The 18,509-nt window shown below is 43.5% G+C and overlaps 2 protein-coding genes across 6 annotated transcripts in view; both read right to left on the bottom strand.

The window, feature by feature from the left end:
* Nucleotides 1–9,988, bottom strand: part of rgs19 (regulator of G protein signaling 19) — a 39,591-nt gene extending 29,603 nt beyond the window's left edge. For 2 of the 4 annotated variants that reach the window (XM_062540367.1, XM_062540366.1), the window contains exon 1: nucleotides 9,843–9,988. In XM_062540367.1, the coding sequence (XP_062396351.1) occupies nucleotides 9,843–9,899 (57 nt within the window). In that variant the 5' untranslated portion in view covers nucleotides 9,900–9,988. Of the gene's footprint in view, nucleotides 1–4,595; nucleotides 4,704–6,348; nucleotides 6,538–9,842 lie in introns of those variants that run through there. The other 2 variants (XM_062540368.1, XM_062540369.1) reach the window with 2 other exon arrangements.
* Nucleotides 9,989–12,568: 2,580 nt separating this feature from the next.
* Nucleotides 12,569–17,356, bottom strand: LOC134088172 (protein LKAAEAR1-like). 2 transcript variants are annotated; one of them, XR_009939911.1, is made up of 3 exons: nucleotides 17,239–17,356; nucleotides 14,382–14,504; nucleotides 12,569–12,938 (listed from the first exon to the last, which is right to left on the bottom strand). XR_009939911.1 is itself a non-coding variant. In XM_062542092.1 (3 exons), the coding sequence occupies exons 1-3, from the start codon at nucleotides 14,978–14,980 to the stop codon at nucleotides 12,879–12,881; spliced, it is 501 nt and encodes a 166-aa protein (XP_062398076.1). In that variant the 5' UTR covers nucleotides 14,981–15,322; the 3' UTR covers nucleotides 12,569–12,878. The 2 variants fall into 2 exon arrangements, 1 of the variants encoding a protein (XP_062398076.1); XM_062542092.1 differs by lacking the exon at nucleotides 17,239–17,356 and adding an exon at nucleotides 14,663–15,322.
* Nucleotides 17,357–18,509: the final 1,153 nt, after the last annotated feature.

Genomic DNA, 18,509 nt, shown 5'->3' on the forward strand with positions numbered 1-18,509 from the left:
AGGGACCAAACATCATGCGCCGGTGGCCATGTTGTGTAGTTCACACACCAAGCAGACTCAGGGTACATGTGCCCAGAACTTGATGGAGAGCTGAAGCTTTTACCGTAAGAGAGCGCTGGCTGTCAACCGTTTTTTTACTGGTATGTGAATGTTCTACTGAAGAATGCAGCCCCTATACACACCTGTACATGCCACACACCTGGATGACTCACAAGAACACCGGGAAGAGACATCCCTTTAGCAATCCTGTGCAGAGCGTGTGTGTGTGTGTGTGTGTGTGTGAGACAGGGGCGTAAAGTGGGTTCTGTGAGCGGAGCCATCTGTCTAGGCCGGACACAGCTCCATCAAAGGAAGGCCCCCGGGGAAAAATGAAAAATGAGACAGTACAATAATTCTCCCTCATCTCCCTTATCCCCCCCCCCCCCCCCCCTCGTATCAGAGATCTCTTCACTCGGTCTCCCATCTTTGGCAATGGCGGATCTCTCCTGGCTCTGCTTCTTTCAGGCCTCTGCAGGCAGGCCAACAACACGACAGGACCCCACAAACCAAACGCAGCCGGCCAGCAGCAGAAGCACACTCGCTCCACTCCAGATTCTCGTAAATGAACTGCACCCCCCCCCCGCCTGCACCCTTAAGACACACACACACACACACACACACGTCTCCCTGACCCCCCCGCGCGCCAACATCCTTTCAGCACGGGCCAGCCTAGGCCGAACCTTAAAGGCCCTTCTCTGAGCTCATCCAGCGCTTACTCAACCATCCAGGCCTGGGAGAGCAAACAGCTCCCAGACTGCCAACATGGCCGATGGAGAGAGAGAGAGAGAGAGAGAGAGAGAGAGAGAGAGAGAGAGAGAAAATAAAAAGAGTCAGCTTTGGGCAGCTATGCAATCCATAGGCAGGCATTAGTCATGAGAAACTGGCCTATCTATCTTCCCAACGACCTGATAAGGGAAACAGCAGGGAGTGGGATTGGGGAAGGGAGTGAGGGAAGGAGGGAGGGATAGGACTGACAGACAGGGAGAGGAAAGGAATGAGAGAAAGAGAGAGAGAGAGAGAGAGAGAGAGAGAGAGAAGGAGAGCATAACACCATGATGTCAGAGTTTATATATAAATATAGGAGTCCCAGCAGACGGACCTGGTTGAGCCTGTGGGGCTGGGTTGGTGAGTGAGGGCTAGCTCTTAGCGGAGCTAGTGGAGGGGCAGTTAGCACCGCTAGCCTAACCTAACCTAACCTAACCCAGCCCAGCCCAGCCCAGCCCAGCCCAGCCCAGCGCGACCCACGACTGCGAGAGGGAGCGACTTCGACAAACAGAGCCCAAACTGGCCTCTGCTGCCTCTTTCTCTCTCTCTCTCTCTCTCTCTCTTTCTCTCTCTCTCTCTCTCTCTCTCTCTCTCTGTGTATTTTAGATTGAAATCTCTCCCCCTTTTTCCCTCTAACTTTATCCAGATGCCATGCCTGACTGGCCATGAATCATGTGACAAATGAGGCAGGCCCCCCCCCCCCCCCCATACACACACACACACACACACACACACTCCCTTCCCTTCTTCCTTGTCTTGCTTCTCTCTCTGTGCTTCTGACTTGTCTCCCTCATTCCCCTTCAAACTTAGACCATGTCTACACTATTCCATTTTCATATCAATCCGCAACACTTCGCTTGCAATCACGCCCCTCATCTACACTACTACTGTGGCATTTCCGAGCCCCTTCAACAAACGATTTGGAAACTCTGTTGGCTTCCATTTTGGTTTCGAAAACTCTGCTGTTGTGCTTTAATATGTACAGGGAATTCCGCAAAACATTCAAAAATGATGACGTAAATACACACGTTCCCTTCCTCTTTCCCTTCCTGATTCACTAGTCTCAAGTCACGTGACTATTCTCGGGAGGACCCTTTAGGACCCTTTCCCATAAGAAAACAATGAGACATCAGTTGTGTAATTATCCACGCTTACCAATGCTACCAACATAGATGCTATCATCTACAATGGAAAGCTATTATTTGACCAATGTAATTGCAACTTGCAAGTGTGTGTGTGTGTGTGTGTGTGTGTGTGTGTATTTCATATGTGTAGGTATGAGTGGAGTGGTCTTAAAGGAGCCATTACGTGTTTTCATGAGCCACGGCTGAAGGAAGAGGAAGGGTTAACAAGTTATTCACAGCGAGGGAGAGACAGTGAGAGAGAGCAACTGAAACAGAGATTGAGCGAGTCAGATAGAGGCCATGCCTTGTGTGTGTGTGAGTGTGTGTGTGTGTGTGTGTGTGTGTGTGTGTGTGTGTGTGTTAGGATGGCAGCCGGCATGTGATGTGTGTGGGTGGGTGGCCCGCAGCACAGAGCACACAGCACCCGGCAGCACACCTCCTAAGCCAGTTGCAGCACACACACACACACACACACGCACACGCACACAGTAGCGCATGCAAGAACGTGCATACACACACACACACACACACACAAATATCACTAATTTTCCTACATTTTGGCGCTCCCTGGCATGAACACAAATGCACTACACACAAACGCACACTCGCACCAGCACACGCATCCACACAACACACACACTCACACAAACACACACAAATATCACTCATTTCCCTACATTTGGCCGCTCTGTGGCTTAACCCCTACTGTATGGGCTACGTCTGAATTGGGACACCAACTGTTGTCACAGTTGCAGTCACGGTGAAAACGAGTGCACTTCGTCAATTTACACCATGTCTGCAGCTACATGACATTTTTGTACTTCCGTGTGCTGGGGCAGTGTCAAAACAAACTACCAGACCAGCAGAGATGCAGACGCAGATGTGAAGCTGCTCCAGTCCAATTCAACTCCAGCAAGCTGTGTGCGTACAGCAAGATTTAGGAAATAGCCAAGTGTACATATGTGTTTTTGCTTTACGAAAAAAAGCTGGCTGGCCATCCAGTGTCTTGGTCCTCGGGTCCCCTCCATGTATCCCTGGTCTCCAATGGGGCTCTGTTTCTCAGGAGGGTCTATCAAATTTGTTTATGTTTGAATAAAATTGTGTGTGTGTGTGTGTGTGTGTGTGTGTGTGTGTGTGTGTGTGTGTGCGTTTTATGAGAAAATCAAGTTGCCCGTACCGGCGCCATGGCCCTTCTCCGTGTGTTATCAGCTACTGTTGGCTATGACAGAGACAATGGGTCTTCCACCGTGGTTGGGACTTCCCTGGATAGTTGTTGTCAAATGTGGAAACGACAAACACAGAGCTGTCTAACCGATGTTGTCCGATGCTCCCAACCACTGTGGCCAGTGCTCGTCAGCCATGGTCAGGATAAGCTGATGAGGAGAACTGACGATGTGAGGGCGGTTTTAAGGGTCAGACCAGGCTGGCTTTTAAGCATGCGCTTCCCGTGAGTCACTCACTAGCCACTATCCACTTTGTGTTTTTAAACACATTCTGACGCACAGTAACACGTATAGGCGCACCATTTTGGAATAACACACGCACACAAACACAAACACAAACACATATACAAACGTTTGAAGAGGCCATTCCTGCTTAGCTTACTTTGGAAAATGTCAAAATGAGCCCTCCAGATGTCCCTCAAGCCCAAAATCAACACACACACACACACACAAACCTGCTGATCCACCCTGTCTCCAGTGAACTACAGTATGTCCCACACTGTAATAGGCCATTCTATGTAGTTGTGTTGTACAGTAAGTGAATCCTTTGGAGACTCATCTCTAGTTCTAAGCAGAGAGGTTGTGTGCAGGACAGTGTGACGTCCAGCACAGAATCGGAGCCGGAGGAACAATGGAAGCCATGCGAACGAGAACTTGGAGAGCTGTCTGCACATTTTGAACTTTGTAAATTGTGAGTTTCCGCTGTCCATTTGGGATGTGTGTACACGGCATTTTTCTTTTTTTTGTCTTTTCTCTCAGTTACAAATAAAGACTCAGGCACACACACGCACACACACGCTCACACACACACACTGTGAGGTCAGTCAGTTCACTGTTTCCTCCAAATCAAATGCACAGGCCAGGGACTACAGTGAATACATTTCCTAAGAAGTACCTAAGAAGACTGTTAGGTGTGAAAATAATGGGTGTGGTTCCATCCACGCATGCCGTCGCACGGGTGTGTGTGTGTGTGTGTGTGTGTGTGTGTGTGTGTGTGTGTGTGTATGTGTGTGTGTGTGTGTGTGTGTGCAAAAAAGAGAAAGCATGGAATCATGTGTCTGTTGGATGCTTCTATTGGCAAATAGGGCTGGATCTTCATCATCCACAACATGTGTCAACAAAGTCACAACAAAGTTTCAACATTACCGTGAAACAAGCGCAGGAGGAGAAAACACACTGATCACACACAGAGCACCACGGCCACCACCATATTACACACAACACATACAAACAACAGCAGACAACCACCACCACAACATATAACACTGAGAGAGAGAGGGAGTGTGTGTGAGAGAGAGAGATGTCCAGAGAGAAAGAAGGGTAAAGAGAGAAAGAGGAGTAAAGAGAGACAGAGAGAGGGGCAAAGAAAAAGAGAGAGAGAGAGAGAGGGAGGGAGAGAGAGAGCAAGAGAAAGAGAGAGAGAGAGAGGTAAAGAGAGAGTTACCAGTATGTCCATCATGGCTTGGGTGCTGGCAGCCTAATAGTCTTAAAATCCTCAACGTTGTTAACAGCCTGGACACATGCATGTCATCCCCCTGGCCGTAGACCACTCCTTTTCGTGCGCACACACACACACACACATACACACACACACACACACACACAGAAAACACGGGAAGTGTGTGAACACATGCATATAAATACATGGGTAAAAAATAGGACAAATTGGGTAAACAGGTCGGCATGCAAAAATGTGGACACACACACAAACAGACACACACACACACACACACACACACACACACACACACACACACACACACAGACAAACAAATGCACACGCAAAAACACATACACACAAACAAACACCACCCCCCTCCCCACACACACACACACACAAACAAATGAAAAACAAAAAAACACACACACACACACACACGATCAAACAAGCAAACAAGCAAACAAACACACAAACACACAAACACGCACACACACACACAGGGAGAAAGAAAGGGAAATATTTCAGTTAGTGCATAGTCCACCATACTTGACACACACTTTCAAGCTCGACTTCGACTTGTAATTAGCTTGCTATAACCACTGCCGTAACATGTCAGCGTCCCCCCTGTTAGGCTTACTGTTAGAGGAAAGAGCATGCTTGCCATTCCACATGTCAGCACACAAACACCTCAGTCAGTTGGCTCCGCTAGAGCGAGGAGGTTCATGCAGTGAGCAGAGGACACACACATTTCACAGCAGCGGTCAGCCGGGCAGGGCCGAGGAAGCCTTGTGACAGCCTTGCATTTCCTTTAACCTGACACAATGACGCATCTGTCCCTTAAAGAAGCGTGTTTGATTGGCTCAATTCCAGCGGCTAAGTCTGGCCCCTGATCTGCTTCTCCCCTCCTCTCTGGCGGATGAAGAGAATGTGTGTTCCGTCCCGAGCTGCCCAGAAGTGGACACCGAAACACACTTCTCCCTGCATGGGCCCGGAGCAGAAACGGCTGTCTATCTGCCACTTGTAGAGCGTCTTCGTTAGTAAAGAGAAGTAGATTTTACAGCTATGTGCATATTTACTGATGGACTCTTGATGAACATGATGCTATTTTATAAGGAAAAGGACCAAGACACTGTAAATAAATTGTCTGAACACCTTTGCTCAGTTTCAATTGAAGACTTTTAATGACCATAACATTCAAAACTCTTTACGCAGAAAACTTGAGAACTATTGATAAGAAAATGGCATGAACTAATAACAAGCAGGTAAGATACTGCTGGCCCCATACTGTGTCAACGCTCATCTGTGTATACTGAACACAGACTGTATCACTTCATCTTAAACATCATGCAAAAACGAACAATATACAGAGTGAGAAGAGTGCACGACCCACACAAAAAAGGAGACTATGTCTCAGCACTAATACACTGTGCCTGTGGTTCAGAATGCCATTTCTGAGAGCAGTTCAATGCTGTAATTCAGTGGAAGACATCCTCTTCCTTTTCTTTTTTAGCCGTGGTGGTACCCAGAACCCTACCCCTACATTGCCACATTATCTTCACAACATAAACACCCAGTTCCAGTCGAGACCACAAACCTCACTGCCCTTGCCCACTACCAACGAATAGGGGCTGCCAGTTAGCCAATCAACCCAGCTACATCCTGCCAGATGTGCCACAACCAAAACCTGTGACGCCCGATTATCGGCCAGTAGCCAAAAAACACTTTGAAAGCTCAAAATATCAAACACTATACTCACATTTTTCCCCCCCCAGTACGATTTTCTTGTATGTTCCTGAAGGGACTGAGCTTTAGCGTTTGTCTAAGCAGCTAGCTGTGCGCCGCGAGGGACATTGAGTGGCGACTGGAGGCCAGGAGGAGGAAGAACACCATGCCTCAAGTCTCCTACTTCTCCTTTACCCGACTCCAGCCCCAAAGAGGAAGGACACTCAGAAATGAAAAAGAGGAAATGGGCAACAGACGAAAAGAAAGAGAAGGAGGGAGGGAAAGGGGAAGAAACGCAGAGCCAACACTGGAAAGAACAGAGTTGACACACACACACACACACACACACAGACACACACACACACACACACAGAGCTAAACAGGAGCTGAGGGGTTTTGTTAAAAGGTACAGGGCGCGGCTCTTAGTCATCACTTCATTTGGAAGGAGGGATGAAAAAAGGCAATAAAAAAGGGAAGAAAAGAAAATGGATGAGGTTTGAAAAGAAAGACAGAAAGAAAGAGAGGAAGAAAGAAGTGAACCAGGAACATAAAAATTACTCCAGGGGGAAGACGCACCTTCATCTGCTCACTTTTCAGTAGCCTATTGCGCAAGAGCTGAGACACCTATGCCATCTCTTTATAGCTGTGTGTGCATGTGTGTGTGCGTGTGTGTGTGTGTGTGTGTGTGTGTGTGTGTGTGTGTGTGTGTGTGTGAGTGCGCGTGCATGTGTGTATGTGTGTGTGTGTGTGTGTGTGTGTGTGTGTGTGTGTGTGCATGTCGTGTGTGTGTGTCTAGGGAACCAGATGTAAAGACAGTGTGACAAAGTGACTCACTGCATAGAGGCATGGACAGATGGAGACGCAGAGACTGTGAGAGAGGGTGCGAGAGTGAGCGAGCGAGAAAGAAAAAAGCGAGAGAGAGAGAGAGAGAGAGAGCAAGAGAGAGAGGGAGAGGACGCCCTGCCCTGTTGGTTCTGGCTACTGGAGAGAGTGCTTGTCAGGCTGTGGTGGACGGGTTGTCAGTTGGCAAACGCCACCACTCAGGGACGAGAGAGAGAGAGAGCAAAATGGCCGCAGAATGACATGAGTGAGTCATACTTCCTCTTTAACATCCCATTCTCCCTCCGGTGTGACTCTCTCAGGCGCACACTTCAAACATGGAGAGGCCTCCAGAACACACCGGCTCCTTTAGAAAATAGCTGCACACATGCATGCTCCGCCAGCATACAAACACGTTTTCTTGGACATGTTTGTTGTATGTGCACATCTGCGCCATTTTTTTTTTTTTTTTAATTATTATTATTTAAGTTCCGCAATGTTATTCTTGTGTTACCCACAAACACGTACGCATGTACGCACACACACAAACTTAATCCACTGATGGCTGCACAGTATATCCCTATGATATGTGTGACATGACTCTTCATTTGTAAGTGTGTGTGTGTAAGTCTCTGTGAGTGTGTGTGTGTGTGTGTGTGTGTGTGTGTGTGTGTGTGTGTGTGTGTGTGTGTGTGTGTGTGTGTGGCAACACATACATGTACTCCTCTTTACCCACACAGAAACAACACTAGCCAAGGTTAGACACAGTTTTTCTGTCTTTTTCAGACATACTTCATGCGTGTCCCCAGGGTCAGACTCTGATGAAAGGGCCCTTTTAACATGGCCCGTGTTTGAGCTTCAAAACCCCTGATGTGACCCCACAGAGACACAGGCTTACTGTTCAATACCTCACTAGCTTCTGTTTATTCATGTGTGGCCTTCAGAACGGCAGGATCTAACTAGAGCACATTATGACAATATCCTTCTTTTGCCTCACCAATTCCACTAAGCTCTGCAACGTGTCTTTGGGAGAGCTGTTGTAGTGTTTCTGTTTGACTGCTGAAATAATTAATGGATCTTTGTATCTGGCTGGATAACACCTAGGTGGTGTGAATTTTCGTAAGAATGTTCTTAACGTAAATTAAACTGAAAATGAAATAACAGATATGCATACATATTGTAACTGTCACACGTGGAGTTACAAACACCCACCACAATAGTTCAACCTGAGTAGACAACTTAATTAAAAAGTACTAAGTTGCTGAACCACTGAACATTTAAAAATACAGAGCAGGGTAGGCTGTATTAATTAACTATTTAATTAATTCATTAAAACTTTTCAGCTTCGGTTCAGTTCTAGGATTGACTTTTCAAGGCCACTTGGAATGACTCAGTGTTGAGATATTTCATTAGTAAAACAATCATACAATGTATGCCCAAAGTCACAGAAAAACGTATTTCTACATAATGATTAAGTTGATGCGGTGACAGTCTATCCCATCCAATGCTAAGCGCGTGCCCCACGTTTTGGCACACGCTCCAGTGCGTTTTAAGTGCAGTGCCGCCACGCGACAACGAGAGACCCGCCCCCTCGGCTTCCTCCGCTCGACGTGTACGCGACTCGCAGCCCGCGCGCACCAAATTCATTCACCCGAAGGTCTCGCGCGTGTGTCACGAACGCGCTTTACTACAGAGCGAGAGAAGGGAAGAGAGAGTCCATTCTTTCTTTAGGGAAAGCACAGGAACTACAGCAGCGATAACGTGGAAAAAGAATAAATCTTTGAGAGTGCAATGACACTGACTCAAATATAAGATGTCTTGAAATTTAGCAGCTACATGTTCTGCTGTTCGTCTCAGCTACTTCCTACACCTTTGGAAAAAAGATGCTCCCTCCCACAAATACTGTAGCCTAATCTAACCATGTCTTACCTACCCCGAGATTTAATTACAAATATCGAATGCTATAGCGTAGACATTTCCTACTTCAGAGTGTCAGCTTCAAATTCTATGAAGACAAATCGCCGAGTCGTCTCTGAAAACGTACTGATTCTTATCTTTAAAAATGCTCGACGAAGAAAACTGCTGGTGCACATTAATAAGGTTTGAAGACAAAACTAACCGATTTACAATCCCGCTACCCCATGACACACCGGGTGCACTCCTTCCCCGTTCTTCTTAGCCTGGTAATTGTACACTGAAAACATCACTTCGGAGCACGATTCACTCCCCTTTGCAAAATTACAGCCAGCAAGCACAGTGAACATAATGCTTCGGCTAGCGTATACTCGCACACCTTTACGTATAAATCATATCCTACTTGGTTTCGAAACCGCAGCTTTAGAGATAAATCTATATGGAGACATCTCCATGTTGAGCCACTGTTCTTAGCAGACTATTCTGCTATTACAAATTAAGCAGTGGAACAGCGACAAATAAGCAGTCCTGCCTCAGTTGATTAACCACAGTGGTCCATGTATCAAAAACAATTCCTCGGCGGTTTCCAGGAAAGATCCTTTCAGTTTTGGTGTGGGCTGCTATTTAACACTACTCAGGTCTCTGGTTGTTTTATAACCATGGGGAAAAGGGGGTTTGCTGAAGGCGACCCATTCTTGAGGAATCACGGAGCTTTTCGAAACGGGAAAAACCCTACCATCCACAAGCTAACTAAACGTTTTTCCTTTTGAAAATGCCGTAGATTATCATACTTACAATTTTTGCATTAAAATGATCTGGAGGGCGGTAGCCGTTTCGTTTTCTGAAGCACATCCGTTTCTTTTTATCTTGTTTTATGTGTAAAAATACAGTATCTTTTTTTCTTCCAATGTTCCAGCTTCAGAATCGACACCCTTACAGAGGCAGGCAGAGAACATAGTGCGCATGCGTCAACTTAGACAGTTCTACTCAGGCAGTTCAGGACTTCCTCGTTAATTGTAATTTCTGCTGGAACTCCGTGTGTGAAGTAAACTGAAAACAGTCACTTTCAAGATTGCAACATACTAGTTGATTCATTGATGATTGACTGATATTTTATTGAAAGTGAGGTAAACAGTAGGCCTATTGCTAGAAACATGGAAATTACCCATCTACTTGATATTCACAGTCATTACAGATGTGTAAATCTCTTCTCCTCTGAGTTTTATATAGCCTCATTCCATTTCTCAAATTCAGAAACGTTTCGTTAAACAAATGAAAAGAATTTTTGAATAGCCTTATAGAGAGAGGTTTTTTTTATCACAAATAAAACGTGGGAGCCAAGTTTGAGGAAAAAGTAGCCTCTCTTAAATAATCTAACAGGCAATAAACTGGAGGTTTAGAGGCAACCTCGGGAAAAAGTTGCCTTGGTTCAGATTCTAAATAATTTGGTAATAGCCTACCAGTTGTCAAATGACGCATTCATTTAGAATAATAAATATCTGATAAGTAGGCTATTTTGTGAAAGCCTACTGTACATGTTTCTCTTTTTTTTGCCCCCAGGTAGCTATCTCGTGGTTCAACCAGCCAGCAAGGGGCGCCAAACACCAACAATAACAATAACTGATGGTAGGCTGTGATTGGCAGGTCAAGGTGAAAAGTTTCATGTATGCTGATTAAAAAACAAACAAACAATCAAACAAAAAATATTAAGCCAATGCAATGTTTTGGCTACAAAAACGTTCTATTATATTAAAAAAACATTCGCAGAAGATGAATATGTCTTCATGTCACATTTAGGCTATATCTCACTTTTAATCAACATTATTTAATTATGTTATTTATCATTTCTCACAAAGTTGTCAAATTCTGCATTCATTTGAATTTTAACCTGTTAAACCTGTCAGAACTGTATAATGTAAACAGTTTAATGTCCTGCTTTTAGCATTGGTGAGACAGAATACATAGGCTATTGGAAAGTGAACCATATTCTAAACTCTTACAGGTATCTTTTGTAAAACCTCCTTTTCAGTCTTTGTTTTTGTCATTAAATCTGGCTTTCTTGCCACTTGGTGTCAGCAAGGCTCTCTTCAAGATTGGAGATGAAAGAGGATCCCATTTTCTCAGAACTCAATCTACAGTAATCATGAAAAATCTACAGATAACAATGTACTGTAGCTGAATTGCATGGGGCAAGTAGAAACAATGGCTTAATTCTATAGGTCTATCGATTAAGGGAGGGGGTGTTTGTGGTTGTTTCTGAAGTGGAAGTGAAGTTTATTTCTATGTGTGCGAGTAAACAGTCTAAGTGAGTAAAGAAGTTTATATTCAAGTACAGTGTGGCAAGTCAAATATGTTATATGGCCATCTGTGGATCCTCTGATGTTTGGAGACTGTTCTCTGACACAAACATTTTCTGAGTATGTTTACTGTCACCACGATTTTCTCTCCTTTCTTTCTTTTTTTTATATGTCTGAATTTCCCCAAAGTCAACTGATATAATGTATGCAGACCTAAACAATCAAGAGAGCGATGGCATTTGCTGTCTTTTTGTTTTTCTAATGTGTTGTCTGCTAGTTGTGTATGCTGTCAGTTTATGCAATGAATATATTCGCCCCTCCAAATATTATATAATATTAAAAGATATATTAATATTATATTATCCAAAAATTCACATACATTGTAATTTGTGGACTGATATATGTGATATAGTGTTAACCATTACATATTGAGAGAGGAAGACCTTTTGATTCAAGTGATAAAACATAAATTTGGAAGAGGATGTTTGTGCAATAAAGTTGAGATGAATTTATGTTTTTTTTAGATTTGGTATCCCTATTCTCTGCTCAGCCAGACATATTATTACCTAACCACTCCATTATCCATGATGTTCATTTTAGTTGAATGATGAAATGCACAGCAATGAAAAAATACTCCTCCATTATGACTCTCTGTAGACAGTCCTTCGCAAGGCTATCATCACACTGGACAACACAGAAACAAATTAAGTACACTAGCAGACATCAGTTGTAATTATTGTCAGATGGTAACAACCTATACATACTGTTTATTTTTTTCAGATTGCAGCCTGTTTGCATGCTGTGACATTTCTCCAAGCTTCAATGCATTCTTCCATTTAGCAGAGAGAAGTAACAGTGATTTGTCATCCGTGACTTGAAGCCTTAGATTCAAACTAACATGATTCACACTTCTGGGGCTTGTCATGTGACTGAACTCTCACAAGCTGGAGGGAAACAAGACCTTCCTTTATGGTTAGCCAGCCGGCTCCTGAGTGAACCTAGTTGTTCTCGCTAGGCTATTTGCTTGCTAGAGGTAGAGAGAAATGCTGGCAAATGTTACACTTTGTTCTGGCTTGTGTCTTTCTCGGAAGAGGTGTTTGAATATAAACATGAAGCCCACTGAAAGAGACTTTCGTACACAGATTTCAGCATTTCCTTTGATGAGCTCATAAAAAAGTTGGAAATGAACACAGGCCTCCATGCATCAATAACAACAGCCATTCCTAGAACCATGACAGGATCATTTATTTTATTCACAAACTACAAGCGCAACCTGAACATTCATACCATTGTGTTGTCCCTAGCCAGACAGTCTAGTCATATTTATACCATGTTTTCTCTAGACGCTCAGTTTTCATTTCATACATTTTCTCAGCCCAGCATGTGTCTCTATTCATCGAGTCAGAAGGTACAAAAGGGACAAAACTCTCATTATACAGCAAAATGTTTCCATTCTAAGCTTTCCATCAGTGTCCTGTGGTGAAAGCTGAATGGGGAATCACATTATGTTACATTGAAGGACTCCGCAGCCATCTCACTCGCGAGATAAGGTCAGCTCCCTCTCGTCGTCCAAGATCTCCTCGACCCGTCGCCTCTGCCAAACACATAGATAGTCTGTCACAGTGGTTGTTGTTGTTGGTGGATGTTCAACATCAGAGAGGCAGATGGGGAATAATGAAGGAACGCAGTGAGGGGGAAATCAGGTAAAGAGGAGGATTAAAACAAGCCTCTTTAGGCAGTGCCAGCTGAAAACGGGCTGCCGGCCTGACATCAACTGAGGGTAATTGGCTGGCCAGACTACAGTTGAAGTGTTGCGGAGACCGGCGCTGACGCCGGCATCAAACTCTGCCGCCTTCTCCACTTCGAATGCAGAGTGCGTGGCACTAATGTCCGTGTCTACAGCGCTTGACAAAGAAGTGTTACTCTAGTCATGTAATACTACAGCATAATTAGAGACAGAATACACAACAGCCAGTGATGCTCCATACTTAAATGGCATCATCTTTGTTACCTGGTAAATAATTCTCTTCACCTGTTACACAGACATTACAAATTTGTAAACACGTATGTCAAATCCAAGTTTACACATCAAAGTGTCTGTGTCACATCAGAAGATCTGTCCAATTTTGTCAAACTGAAAAGCCTTTAATGCCTTTATATAGCTGTAGGCCTATTATGTGCATGTATTTAATAAGGCAGTAGGTGACATGGCTGAGAAATTCCTGTGTAGATAAAACAAATCATTTGGCAAGCTATCTGTTTTTGGTGTCACTCATGACTAGTATTCAATGGAGAACAGAAACGAACAAACAAACCACTTTTGTATTGCCACCTGCTGCAGAAATAATGTAATCAACTATCAATCTGCATCCTTGCCTTTCAATTTATTTCCAAGACAGCGACTGCATAATGCCATTCGGAGTTAAGGTACAATCAGCAGACCCAATCACATTTGTGTTGCACCTAATTCAGCTGCAAATTGGCTCAAGGCTAAGAAAGTCTTTCACATGACTCATTTCAAAGCTGTAAGGGTTATGCATGGTGGTCATCTACTCCACACTAGTGATCTGCAAGAGCTAACTTACCTAATCCTCTCAACGCCATGTAGGCTAGTGTTTCTAAGGAGTATGCCCGTTCTAAACCACATCTCCTCTGTACGGTGGCCAAAGTTCCCTATAGAAAGACTTCAAGGGTTGTAAAGGCCTTTAGGCTGCAAGTCTGTGCTTTTGAGTTTTAGAGAACAAAGTTTAGGACTAGGGCTACAATATGCCTTCCTTTTTAAAAAAATACAACCGGTTCATTACACTACAACCGGTCCATTAAGTAGCAAGTGTTGACAGATATTTGAAATAGGCCCTAGCTAAGAAAAATCATAATAACAAATGTCATTGAGATAAGCACTCTATTTTAAAAATATTTTTCCCTTTTGGATAAATCCACTGAAGAGGAGGTCAAACTTAGAGGCTGTCGGTAGCAGCATGTGTCTGACATAAAGCCATTGCCAAAATGAGACTGCTTTGCTTTCAGTGGTGCATACCTGCAGTTTGTCCAAGCTGTCATTAGTCTTCATTTTGCTCTTGCTGGTTGGCAGCAGCAACTCCACACGCAAAGCCCTCTGAGCAGTATCCTGGCTTGAAATCATTAAGTTAATTTCCTGGGCCTAGAGATTTGCAAGAGAAAGAGAGGAGAATTTAGTGTAGGTCTATGCTATAATTGGCACAACAGTCGCTCTTTCAAAAAGTAAGAGTTTGAGATCTGCTTAAGATGAGGCGAATAATCTAAAGCTGGAAGTGGAATTGTTAAGTAGATTAACTCTGCCCTGTAGTTGTGGTAGTTCAATCGCTTCTGACGAATTCGATTGCGAGCTTCTGCAGCCTTTAGTTGACCAACAAGTGCGTCCTGTCGCGTCTTGTCATCACTGGGGCGGCGGCTGTTGCTATCCTGACGGCCCTTTTCTTTGGTAACGTTAATAGTTTCGCAAACTCTCTGCTTTGCCAGCGCCGTCCAACGCTGAGCCTCTTTAGATGGTTCCATGTAGGCCAGGCACCGCGCTCGTTGCTGTGGACACATCTTGTTCATGTCCAAATTAGAGCTTCTTTGATTTTTCCTGCGGTCTAAGCCTGTGTTTGACGCCATTCCTGTTAGTTCCCGTTAATGACTCCGCGGATATGTAGCCTACAATTATTTCGTGTCCGCCTGAAAAAATAAGGTAGCCTAACCGTCACCGTTTACTGCTGCATAATGTATAGTCGTAAGATGTTTATCTATCCTACTAGATTACTGAAGCATTAGAAATTGTACTGGTAGAACTAGAACTAGACTCTCCCTTTGCAGCTTGCTGTTTATCGTTGCTATGGTGATTGACGCACCAATTTCCCCACCTGCCCAAGATGCCCTGCGGAGTCCAGCCAGCTCAAGCACAGTGGACCAAGTAGGCTATGGACCTTTCACCGCAATGATTTTTGACATGATGAAATGTAGGCTATGGCAGTCCCAGGTGTTATTAATGACATTAATTAATTGAACAGGGACTTCATTAGCGAATTTAGCCACACCTGTGCTTGCCCTAGGTCTATATTTCATGTAAAATCACACACACACACACACACACACACGCGCACGCGTGCACGCACGCACGCACGCACACACACACACACACACACACACACACACACACACACACACACACACACACACACACACACACACACACACACACACACACACACATAATTGACACTCAATAGACTACGGCATGCCTAAGGAAAAACCCAAATAGGCCTACAGATAAGTTAGATCATGTTTGATGAATCACAAAAGTTGCAAGGAAATTATTAGGCTTATGACACTTGAAAATAAATAGGCCTATATACAATTGTAGGGAGCTAATTTAATTGCTCATTTTCTGTGTTGATTGACATGGCTACTGTGTTCCCAATGTAATTTAATTTATTATAGCCTATGTTATTACAGTATGTTTATGGTTCTTAACAGACAATTGTGCCCAAAGTGACATGAAATCAATGACATGACACAAATCAATAAACATTAAATAGGCTATTAATTGTTAATAGAGTAGGCTAAATAATCATTCTGTCACATAAGATCTTCACTGTTCTGATATTACAGACTAGAGTGAATAGTAAAACATTATTGTGCTGTTTTGTGATTGTCAAAGACATATTTTTTTTATTGTAAATAAATGTAGGCCTAATAACATTTTCAAAAATGTTTTGAATAAGATCTGTGTACAATGAGTAACCTATAAATTGTCAATGATGATTGCTATGGGTGTTGTCCTGCATGAATTCATTGTGCCTGCTCATTCACCTCCTTTTCCACCTGATGCAAAAAAAGTGGAAATTTTGCACTTGGTGCCATCTATTGGTAATGCAATGTCACTACATTTTATGTAAGTTTGGTCTCTTACAATGAGTCACCGGTCTTTGAAATAAGTGTTGTAACTAGACCATATACTGTAGCACTTTCTAGAAAAGGAATATCTTACTTCCGGTCAGAAAACCAGTTCACAATATGAGTAGCCTACCTTGAGCCATCAGGTTACATTTAAAGAACTCATTACTAAGGGTTCTTTTCAGATGTTCTGATTATGGTGTTCTGATACTGCAGGCAAGGACAAGGTGAATGCATCTACTCTGAAAGATATGGGCTTGCTTTGTTTAAGAAAATACCAGACAGAGTGACATAATATGAATAGGAGAGGAAAACCATGTCTGCATGGCCTCAGGCTATTTTACTTTCTAAGTAAGAGTACCCATCAAAACTAATCTTTACTTTAGCCCTACTTACAGTAATAAGACATAATAATGTCATAATCATGTTATCATATGCTGTGATAAGTCGTTGTAAATGTCTGTGTTCAACAATGTGTTATTTCAACATATTCCGTAACTGACATGACTGTATGCAATGATAGCATGCATGACACTGTGACATTCATTTCATGCCAAAATTATGAGTTGTCAGGGCGATCATTGACAATGTTCATGGTTGTGTCATGTGTATGACATCTTCCATAGCATGTTAGCTGAGCTCAAGTAAATTGAAATCAAAAGTCAAAAGTCAAGTCCTATCTGAAGAACTAGCCATTCAAGGGGAATTGTTCTCACATGTCCTGCTGGGTACATTGATGTTCGTGCAGGATGAAACCCATTATTCTCTCATTGCTTGACAGGCTGAAATCGGTTTAGTTTTGCCTGTTAGCAAAGGTTCTCAGTGTCGTTTTCAGCACAGCAGGCATTAGGACACCGCCTCCGGTCTATACATCCCTATTCCACCTCACCCTCTGGCTGCAGTGCTCCAGTTCGCTTCTGCCTCTCTGCTTTGCATGCCAGTGTATTCCTTCCATTCACACTCCCCTTGTGTGCACTTACATTCTTTCTCTCATTGTTCATCATTGTGGCTCTCTCTGGGAATGCCTTGCAGTTAATGAAGCATACTGCACAGCTTTAATTGGTACACTACTGCACGGTGCCCAGGGCAGCAGTCAATGACTTCTGGGCTGCCCATGTGTTTAACATCGATTTCCTGCAGGAGTACAAAGTTCAGTGTCTTTGTCAATATGCCATCCTTTAGCTGACAGCTGACATCTCCATTTGGGCTCTGTTGTTTTGTCTGTCATGTTGTACCAACACTCAGTCATTCTCTTAATTGCAGACAGTATACTTGTGTTCTTTTTTGAAGTGTGTGTGTGTGTGTGTGTGTGTGTGTGTGTGTGTGTGTGTGTGTGTGTGTGTGTGTGTGTGTGTGTTTGTGTGTGTGTGTGTGTGTGTGTGTGTGTGTGTGTGTGTGTGTGTGTGTGTGTGTGTGTGTGTGGTTAAGGCTTCTCTGTCAATTAAAGGAATGACAGGCAGAGAACAAACATAAAGGTAAGTCATGGCTGCTGCCACTGGTGACATGGAGAGGCTTGTTGAGACCAATTGAGTGTATGCCACTGGCAAGGTTGTGCAGGAAGACTTGAAAGACCCCCCCGCTTAGTACTTTCAATCCAATCACAAAGAAGACACCAAGTCAATGTTATTATCCCACAGGCGGGGAAATGAGTGTTATACTTATACCCATATATACTCTCCAAATCCAAATATTTGTGTGACAAATAAATAAACAAAGCTCATGAAAGCAATGAACCACTGGTGCTACCACAGACCTACTCAACTTTGATATTAGCATAGTTTGGTGAAGCTGGCTAGAAACAGAGCTGGATCTTGGAACAGTGAGGCTCATGTCGGCTGCCTATGATAAATCACCTGATCAATTTCTTAATCAATACTGTCACCTATTGGTTGTCCCTGAATAGATTTTTTGTTCTATCAATACTTATTCCACCATGAAAATGTATTCTAATAATAATGACACCAACACCAAATTTCAAGACTGGCCCCAGAACTCAATGCTATTCCATTTCCCATAGAAAATATAACTTCCATTCTTGATGTTGTGTAATGGATTTTGTATGTATTGAAAAAACTACTCATTTTTATTCATGAACACCTTGCATGTTGCCGTGTGCAATAACAGTTATGAAAACACTATTCCAACTCTAGGGAAATGATGAAAGATGTGTTTGCTATTGTTATGGTCTGCTGTGTCCCAATTACTAATACAGTGATGTGGCCAATGAATACATTTCAGATGACTATTATGA

The sequence above is a fragment of the Sardina pilchardus genome, chromosome 7 (genome assembly GCF_963854185.1).
Source record: "Sardina pilchardus chromosome 7, fSarPil1.1, whole genome shotgun sequence".
NCBI lineage: Eukaryota > Metazoa > Chordata > Actinopteri > Clupeiformes > Clupeidae > Sardina > Sardina pilchardus.